At 41.9% G+C, this 10,034-nt stretch overlaps 1 protein-coding gene across 1 annotated transcript; it reads left to right on the top strand.

Moving 5' to 3' along the window:
- The first annotated feature begins 551 nt into the window (after nucleotides 1-551).
- LOC139398802 (protein regulator of cytokinesis 1-like) lies at nucleotides 552-9,788 on the top strand. Its single transcript, XM_071144581.1, has 11 exons — nucleotides 552-781; nucleotides 2,333-2,503; nucleotides 3,859-4,008; nucleotides 4,380-4,527; nucleotides 4,814-4,950; nucleotides 5,194-5,289; nucleotides 5,449-5,595; nucleotides 6,007-6,117; nucleotides 6,382-6,495; nucleotides 6,602-6,784; nucleotides 9,147-9,788. Exons 1-11 carry the CDS (start codon nucleotides 566-568, stop codon nucleotides 9,213-9,215), a joined length of 1,542 nt encoding a protein of 513 aa, XP_071000682.1. The 5' UTR covers nucleotides 552-565; the 3' UTR covers nucleotides 9,216-9,788.
- Nucleotides 9,789-10,034: the final 246 nt, after the last annotated feature.

A 10,034-nucleotide genomic window follows, 5' to 3' on the forward strand; every position in this document is an offset into this window, starting at 1 on the left:
TCTCAATGTTACTTTCCTGGTTAAATAAAGGAATTACAAATATTGCTAACGTTCCTCTCAACCCGTCTTGATGTGTTTTATAGAAAGACCATGCTGCAGCTTGCTAACGTTCCTCTCAACCCGTCTTGATGTGTTTTATAGGAGGACCATGCTGCAGCTTGCTAACGTTCCTCTCAACCCGTCTTGATGTGTTTTATAGGAGGACCATGCTGCAGCTTGCTAACGTTCCTCTCAACCCGTCTTGATGTGTTTTATAGGAGGACCATGCTGCAGCTTGCTAACGTTCCTCTCAACCCGTCTTGATGTGTTTTATAGGAGGACCATGCTGCAGCTTGCTAACGTTCCTCTCAACCCGTCTTGATGTGTTTTATAGGAGGACCATGCTGCAGCTTGCTAACGTTCCTCTCAACCCATCTTGATGTGTTTTATAGGAGGACCATGCTGCAGTTTGCTAACGTTCCTCTCAACCCGTCTTGATGTGTTTTATAGAAAGACCATGCTGCAGCTTGCTAACGTTCCTCTCAACCCGTCTTGATGTGTTTTATAGGAGGACGAGGGGAGGACGATGCTACAGCTGGAGAAGGACATCCGGTCACGCCTGGAGGTGATGATGAAACAGAAGAGTCAGAGGGTTAAGGAGCTGAAGAGACTGTCCAAGCAGGACCGGGAGCTGTGTGACATCATGTGTTCAGTCCCCTTCTGTATCGACATGGACACGGTCCCTTCCCTGGAGCAACTGGACAGCTATCGCTCTTACCTCAGCGATCTCACTAAAGAGAAGGCATGTAAATGCTTCATTGTTCATCATTTTCCTAGAATGTAGCCAGTATTTTTACCACCAGGAGTTAGTTTTTCCTTGGTCAGTTTGTGGCTCTGAAATGGGAAAATTCAGGGCCATAAAATTGTACTCGCAGACTCTGAAATTAAATATGGATCACAAGTTGCTTAATAGAAAATCAGAAATTCTCAGTGACTGGGGCTGTAACTTAACCCTATCAGTCCTGAGACCACAGAAAAAAAATGTCCTTTCATTTATCTTCATGTCCAGCCTTTATATTGAGCCTCACAATGAAGTGTTTTACCATGTTCTTTAAAAAGGACAACCAGGGCTACAAGTAGAACACAAAACTAGTGGACATAAACTGTTGCATTCATGAGTTTTATTGGCAAATGTCTACATAAAAATTAAAGGTCAACCAAAGCAAAAACTGGATAAAAAATAATTTATATGAATCCTGTAAATACAGAAATGGTTTGTTCAGTGGGAAATTAATATCCAACTGGTCAGTGACTACTGTTTGTAGTTTGATGGCAACTATGTGAGCTTATTACAGTATTATAGACACTATGTCCTGGGATGTACTATGATCTATGTAGAAGAACCCCTTACAGTATTATAGACACTATGTCCTGGGATTTCCTATAGTCTATGTAGAAGAACCCCTTACAGTATTATAGACACTATGTCCTGGGATTTCCTATGATCTATGTAGAAGAACCCCTTACAGTATTATAGACACTATGTCCTGGGATGTACTATGATCTATGTAGAAGAACCCCTTACAGTATTATAGACACTATGTCCTGGGATTTCCTATAGTCTATGTAGAAGAACCCCCTACAGTATTATAGACACTATGTCCTGGGATTTCCTATGATCTATGTAGAAGAACCCCTTACAGTATTATAGACACTATGTCCTGGGATTTCCTATGATCTTCTATGTAGAAGAACCCCTTACAGTATAGACACAGTCATAGAGAAAAGCATGTTAGGTGTTTTGTGAGTCTCAGCTTGTCATTCTCTATCGACCCATTTGAATAGTTTGTAGCTCAAACCGTTTGGACTCTACATACTGTTTTGTATAAATGACCCGGGGCCCCTTTGGGATCTGCCCTTGTCTCACAAACACCGCTCTAGCTCAGCCCCCCCCCGTTCATCACACGTCTGTTGATTATCTACGGATGCGGAAGTAGTTGAATCCCAATGGTGCAACCCAGAAGTCTTTAACTTAGACACACGTTTTTTTTAAATGGGGTTAAAGTTCAAAACGCGCCGGTTTTACGGTGGGACACGTTGGGTTTAAAGCACAAGACTCTTAAGTTACTTTTGAGGTGCATTTGAGAATTGTAACTCTTAAGTTTGAATATAGGCGTGTGGTGATCAAATGCAGAGATATAGTTACCCCTTAGTTTAACGGCAAGGAAGCCTTCTATCCACGTAGGTTACGTAAGACTGGAGAGGGTTTGTCTGAATGAATGTAAATTACATCAAGATAGCATAATCCTCAACTTAGTCTCTCTCTCTCTCTCCTCTCCATTGTATATTCCAGGATCGTCGCCACGGTGAGTTTGTGGGTATCAAGCGTCAGATCGTTGTGTGTATGGAGGAGCTGGACCAGCTGCCAGACACCAGCTTTGAGAGGGACGTGGTGTGTGAGGACGAGGAGGCCTTCTGTCTGTCCGGCGACAACATCACAGCTCTCCGACTGCTGCTGGGACAGGTCAGGAACCAAGTCTGTTCCGTTACGTCGTGAATAGAGTCCGTCGTGATTCTTTATTCTACGTCGGAGAGGAATGTTTGTTCTACGTCGGAGAGGAATGTTTGTTCTACGTCGGAGAGGAATGTTTGTTCTACGTCGGAGAGGAATGTTTGTTCTACGTCGGAGAGGAATGTTTGTTCTACGTCGGAGAGGAATGTTTGTTCTACGTCGGAGGAGGAATGTTTGTTCTACGTCGGAGGAGGAATGTTTGTTCTACGTCGGAGAAGGAATGTTTGTTCTACGTCGGAGAAGGAATGTTTGTTCTACGTCGGAGAAGGAATGTTTGTTCTACGTCGGAGAAGGAATGTTTGTTCTACGTCGGAGAAGGAATGTTTGTTCTACGTCGGAGAAGGAATGTTTGTTCTACGTCGGAGAAGGAATGTTTGTTCTACGTCGGAGAAGGAATGTTTGTTCTACGTCGGAGAAGGAATGTTTGTTCTACGTCGGAGAAGGAATGTTTGTTCTACGTCGGAGAGGAATGTTTGTTCTACGTCGGAGAAGGAATGTTTGTTCTACGTCGGAGAGGAATGTTTGTTCTACGTCGGAGAGGAATGTTTGTTCTACGTCGGAGAGGAATGTTTGTTCTACGTCGGAGAGGAATGTTTGTTCTACGTCGGAGAAGGAATGTTTGTTCTACGTCGGAGAAGGAATGTTTGTTCTACGTCGGAGAAGGAAAGTTTGTTCTACGTCGGAGAAGGAATGTTTGTTCTACGTCGGAGAAGGAATGTTTGTTCTACGTCGGAGAAGGAATGTTTGTTCTACGTCGGAGAAGGAATGTTTGTTCTACGTCGGAGAAGGAATGTTTGTTCTACGTCGGAGAAGGAATGTTTGTTCTACGTCGGAGAGGAATGTTTGTTCTACGTCGGAGAAGGAATGTTTGTTCTACGTCGGAGAAGGAATGTTTGTTCTACGTCGGAGAAGGAATGTTTGTTCTACGTCGGAGAGGAATGTTTGTTCTACGTCGGAGAGGAATGTTTGTTCTACGTCGGAGAGGAATGTTTGTTCTACGTCGGAGAGGAATGTTTGTTCTACGTAACGTCTTTCTACGTCAGAGAGGAATGTTTGTTCTACGTCGGAGAGGAATGTTTGTTCTACGTAACGTCTTTCTACGTCAGAGGAATGTTTGTTCTTCGTCGGAGAGGAATGTTTGTTCTATGTAATGTCTTTCTACGTCAGAGGAATGTTTGTTCTATGTAACGTCTTTCTATCTGAACGTTATACATTTGATACTCCTAGCGTCCTAATGATGTAACTACAGTATGTGTACATTTTATATGAATGGTATTTCCTTGACGGTCTCGTTGTGTAATTCTCAGCTGGAGGATCGTAAGACCGAGAATGAGTTGGTGTGTAACTCCTACCGCAGTAAGATCCAGGAGCTATGGGAGAGACTGCACGTCCTCCAGGAGGAACGAGAGGGCATGTCTGATCACATGGTCCAGTCCAGGAAGAGAAACATGGACGCTGTGAGCATTTTTATTTTATTTTTTTAAATGTATTTTGTATTTCTCACAGCTATGGCACTCTTCTCGTAATTATGTACCTAACCTGTCAAGCTGATCCGATATGGACATACTTGCAGTGAAATATAGAGGCCTAAAAGTCTTTGGTATAGTGGAAGATGCAAGGGGCTCGATACAGTTATATTCAGGAAAACGTTGAATTACATTAATTTACCTTACATGTTTTACAGTGGCAGGGGGATGCTTTCAGAAAGCCTATAACCAATCATAGCCTCATAGCCTGAATAGTGTCTTATCACTAAGGTTTGAATGGAATGTCAGAACCGTAATTGATTGGTTTTTACTGACTGACGTTTGCGAGTTCCTTCCTGCAGTTGGAAGCAGAGTGCCGGCGCCTGGATGAGCTCAAAATGAAGAACATGAAGAATGTGATAGGAGCCATCAGGGCCGAGGTGTCTCTGTTCTGGGAGAGATGTTTCTACAGCCTGGCGCAGAGACGGGCCTTCACACCCTACTATGACGGTCGGTTGTCTATTGCCGTGTCTATTTATTAGTGGATCATTTTTAAAGTACTGTCTTATAGTTTGACCTTTTTGACCGTAATGTACTGGGTTGTGTCGTTCATTAGGGTACACGGTAGCAACACATTTTGCGACGGACTGCTAAAATTCACGTTTCTAATTGGACGGTAGTACAGATTGATCCACCTTGTTTCAGCCAGTTTTTTTTCCATTTGGTGACTAATGAACGTGTGAACACAACCCTGGTTGTCCTAGTGAGATTTGGTACAATAAATGTCTCCCCTCAGTTGACTACACCGTGGAGCTGCTCAACCTACATGAGGCGGAGCTGCTGAGTCTGAAGAAGCATTATGAAGACCACAGGGAGCTGTTTGAAGGAGTAACCAGGTGGCAAGACAGCTGGACTCTGTTCCTACAACTGGAGGCGAGCATTTTACTGATGATTATGAGACGTGTTCTTGTTTACAGATATTAGGCAACAACAACAACAAAATTTGTAGTGCAAACGAAATAATACATATTGTCGAAACGTTTCATAGTAAATCACACTGCAAGATTACATTGATGTTTCCTGTATCGTTTGTGCCATTTGAGTCAACTGTTTGGTCCTGCCCTTGGTGTGTGTTCAAGTGACGGTATTATAAACACAAGGTTCAACTCTCCGCAGAAAAAGGTGACGGATCCTTCTAGATTCAACAACCGAGGAGGGAACCTACTCAAAGAGGAGAAGCAGAGGGCCGAGCTGCAGAAAAGCCTGCCAAAGGTGACGATAAGTTGTGATTTGAATGTTCATTCGTTAGTTCCTCTACCCAACGGTCTGTCTGAATACTGGCTTGTTTTTGGTTCTATATTTCTTGCTGTATTTTTATTTTTTTTATTTGCAGGCATATTAACTTGAAGCATGTTCTCTCGTGTGTTCCAGTTGGAGAAGAGCCTGAAGACCCAGGTAGATCTATGGGAAGAGGAGCAGTACAGGGAGTTCCTGGTTAACGGACAGCGGTTCCTCCAGTACGTTGAGGAACAGTGGGAACTACTGCGACTGGAGAAGGAGAGAGGGAAGAATGAGAGGGTACGGTTTTTAAAGGCCTTGTTTCAATGCTCTTAATGTGCTTCCTTCCTTCCTTGAGCTAATCATTGATCAGACGCGATTAAATAAACGTTGACTTAGATTGCAATCACTGTCTTGACACTGCTTTCCCCAATCATGTTGTGATCGGATCAGTGAGGAGGAGGAGGGGGGGGGGGGGGGTCAAAAGTATTCAAACAGAGACCTCTTAACTACTTCTCTAGTAATGAGTGAATCTGGTTCGGGATGAGAATATTGACTGTGAAATGAACAGAATCTGGTTCGGGATGAGAATATTGACTGTGATCTGTGAAACTAACAGAAACTGGTTCGGGATGAGAATATTGACTGTGATCTGTGAAACTAACAGAAACTGGTTCGGGATGAGAATATTGACTGTGATCTGTGAAACAGCAACTGAAGAAGAACCAGCAGATGGAACATGACCTGCTGTACGGTACTGCTCAACGAACCCCCTCCAAAAGACGCCTTGCAGGGACCCCTACGCCTGGCAAAGCAAGAAAGGTCAAATCACCTGTTCTTCTGTTTTCATTTTAATTTATTAGTCACTATTGTGGTTGTTTTTTTGGGGGGGGATCAAATTCAAACTGTTTTTAAATTTTAGAAATATATTACCATTGTCAGTTTTAGTTTATTCATAATTTATAAAAATAAATAATTTATAAAAATAAATAAAAATAAACGGGAGGACTGAAGTACTTCACTGTTCTCTACAATAAAGCCATTGTCATTGTGACTTAATGTGTTTGTTTATTTTCGTTTTCTTAGCTCAATGCCACTAGCAGTATCTACGGCTCTACTCCTAACGGCACCTTACGTTCTGCCTTCGGAGGAACCTTGTGTCAGTCTCCGGTCCTCAGACTACCCATGTCTGCCAGCAAGGTTAGTAGTGCACTTAGCGTCTGTGTTCAAGCACAGAGAATTACGTTTAAAATTGTTTTTATCGGCTTTAAGAAATGAACTCTCTCTTCTATCACCGCCCTGATAGCTTCCTCTGAGGACCCCGAGTTGTGTTGGAAGAACGCCCCGTATGGTGGAGAGGAACAAAGAGAACATCTCCCACCTGAACGGCATGGCTCTGAGCGGTGTGTTAAGGAACCCGGCCCAAAGCCCCGCCTCACACCGTAACATCAGCGTTAACTCTGTCGCCAGCACCTATTCTGAATTTTCGGTAATTTCCAACCCCATTTCCTAGGTTATCACCTACCCAACCAGTCATCGACCCAGCAACACACAAGCCAATCAAAGATGAGTGGCGACGTCTTTCTGTTTGTCCAGTGAGAGAATAGCACCAGGTTTTCTATTCAACAGAGTGGTGATATGTTTAAGTGAAAGCTTAGCATGCTATCGTGGACACCTGGATTAGACTGTTCCTTTTCTCTGTGACCATTTTTAACATTTATTCATTTAACTGGGCAAGTCTGTTTTAAGAACAAATTCTTATTTACAATGGTGGCCCTATCACGGCCGGTTGTGATACAGCCTGGAATCAAACCAGGGTCTTTAGTGACGCCTCTAGCACTGAGATGCAGTGCCTTAGACCGCTGCGGCACTCAGGAGACCCCCATCTAACTCTACATTCTATTTTAGAAGGATTTTTGTCAACATTGAATCCACCTCTATTGCCAGTTCTGAATGAAGGAATGTTTTATTTAAACCCCATAACAGCGAGGCTCAACATGCTAAGTCGCTAACCAAGAGTGCAACTGAGAGCCTGGACTGGTTCGGTTGGCCTAACCATCTTGTGAGGAGCAATTTAAAAAAATGTATTGAAGATCAAACAAACACTTCGTTGAACTGGACTGTGTGTTGCTGGGGGGGGGGGGGGTCAGTTTTAATATTGCCTCACATTTATTTATTCAATTCCCACACCTCACCAAATGTGATCAGTTGATAGACCAATAAGAGTGTTCCAAACCTCTCAGCCAATAACAGCTAGTTTTCGGATTCCCCTCCCCAGTCAGACAACTCCCAGACAGTCCAAGCAAAATTCTTGCTTGTGAAATTGCTCTTTTACGAATAAGCTATTTTTTGTTTTCTTTTTGACAATCACAGTAAGGGACTTAATTGTTAATTAGAAATGATTTGATGTTGAGATGAAACGGCTGCAATAGACCATTGTCACCCATCCATGTTTGTTCAATGTCTTCTATCCTCTTTAACATTAATCTGCTGGCTTTTGTTCTACACTCTTTATGGGAAGTTTCATTTAAAAACAACGTTTTTTTTTTTTTTATCACTTTGGTGTAATTTTCACGACTCAAAAGCACATTTAAAACGGCTCATGTTTAACTCCACGCACATTTTTCAAACAAACAATCGCTTTGTTCACTGCACCAAATCACTTTCAGGTTGGCTACATATTCAATCTTTGAGTATCTGCTTTTCAAAATGCAATATTCACTTTTACATTTTGTTCTTATTTGTCGTCATAATCAACCTGCTCAACTGATTGACGTGCCCATTTTTAAGTTTAACATGATATAGTTTGATAACTGCTTGAACACTAAAAGTCAATAGTTTTACCTTTTTTATGTATCAATTTGACAAATTTGTTGGAAGGTAAAAAATCATATGATATATGGGATGCGGCTGTAAATTCTACATCCTCCTCAACCAGCCAGTGTGCTTCAGTAGGACACAGTGGGCAGTCAACGCTATGCTACCACTTTAGAATTGGTGTACACTGTACTGGTGAAACACACCTGGGTTGTACATAATATATTCCAACTCGCCTGAATGTCACTGAAAGCGGATGCATTTCAAGCAGAGGTTGTGTGATTACCGTATCGGTTGACGGAGTCATGTTGGGAAGGTGATCTTGTTCAGTGTTGCATGGGGCAGAAATGGCGTAACGCCAGGCTGTTTCATTATTTTTTACAGTAGCTGACTGCTTTACAATACCCCTTCTGATCATTTGTCCTACATACAGTATGTACTATATAACGACAATGAAACTAAGACCGACATATTCCTTAACCTGCTCACAACCCGCCATTTGGATACATATTTATAAAAATAAAAACAATTGTCAAGTTCTAGTCAAATACTGTATGGGGGGGTAAAAAAAAAATATACCATCTATTCTTCAGCATGTCAAAATAACATTTTTGAAATGTGTATCTTGTATTTTGTTTGCTATTGGATTAAATGGTAGTTTTAAAATGACTGAAAATGGTGAGCCTGTCATTATCTGATGTTGGGGACTAAATGTTCTCATGGTGTTTCACAGAACTTAGATTTTTTTGGATGAGTGAAATGCAAATGATTGTGCAAAGACTCTGAATCTAAGGGGGGGGGCATTACAAGTGTTACAATTTTTACACGAGTTTTGAAAAATGTGCCAATTGCATCTGAAAAAATGTGCAAGTGATTGGGGGAAACTAAAAGGGATGTTCCGCTTAATTCTACATTATATCCCCCCCACCCACCCACCCACTTATCTCCAAGACAGACTTGACTTTTTTGAATTCTCGTATTTTGATCTTCTGTACATGCAGTACAGTTTTTAATCTCTCTATTCTCCTCCACAGCGATTTCTCTCAAAAGCTTCCAAATCTGTCAAGACAGGACATCTAAACTCTACTGTCACTGATCTCTGAGCTGAGGGATCGGACAGAACCCGTCCCTGATTCATCCAGCTGAGACACCCTTTCTGGCTTGAGTTTCACGGTTTCTGTCCCCTGTCCATTTTTGTACATGTCTAGATGAAGGAAATGTTTTTAACACTTGAATATAATGTATCAGAACAGAACCCAGCGTCTCTCGGTGCAACTGTGTTGTAGCTCTGAGGTTTTCCAGAACTACTGCATCGATCCTGAAAGCCCGCGAGGTCTTTGTTTGTTTTTTTTCTTCTGTTGTCTGTGTCTAGATGATGTGTCAACACCTACAGAACTTTTTAAATACTCTGTCAGATTTGTAATGTTTTTCTTAGATTTTTTTTTTTTTTAAAGCTTTGATCTGAGATTAATGAAATGTCGGGAGGACTTGATCGGTTAAGTTTCATGTTTTACGTAGGTCTATGTTCATAACACTCATACTTTTATTCGTTTTATTATCCATGTTGTTGCTAGAGTAAATTGTTGTACTTCATATAATTATGGGATGGGATGGGGGGGGGGTCGCAAATGATGACCATTCTGTCAAATAAAAATTGCCTTTACACTACATTTAAACATGGGGACCTTCCGTCATCTTTATTCACAGTCGTGTTCACACTAGGGATTTCGTGATTGTTTTTTTAGGTAAACCTGTAATTCTTCTCCTAGATCATGCATGTATGAAGTACACATTGACACATCCAGCCCAACGCGGGAGGTTTAGAAAATACTTTAGTCACCAAAGTTCCCGCAGCATGTCTCGGATGCTACAGTATGATTGAGAATACATGTGGGAAAAAGTCAAGGCGGCGCAATCTGGTG

The sequence above is a fragment of the Oncorhynchus clarkii genome, unplaced genomic scaffold (assembly GCF_045791955.1).
Source record: "Oncorhynchus clarkii lewisi isolate Uvic-CL-2024 unplaced genomic scaffold, UVic_Ocla_1.0 unplaced_contig_12474_pilon_pilon, whole genome shotgun sequence".
NCBI lineage: Eukaryota > Metazoa > Chordata > Actinopteri > Salmoniformes > Salmonidae > Oncorhynchus > Oncorhynchus clarkii.

Bases quoted from the DNA above. Each gene is read 5' to 3' on its own strand.
- LOC139398802 (XM_071144581.1), top strand. From the start codon at position 566: ATGCTACAGCTGGAGAAGGACATCCGGTCACGCCTGGAGGTGATGATG. The intron at 4,528-4,813 runs GTCGGTTGTCTA...GTCTCCCCTCAG, and splicing joins CTTCACACCCTACTATGACG to TTGACTACACCGTGGAGCTG. The intron at 6,496-6,601 runs GTTAGTAGTGCA...CCGCCCTGATAG, and splicing joins TACCCATGTCTGCCAGCAAG to CTTCCTCTGAGGACCCCGAG.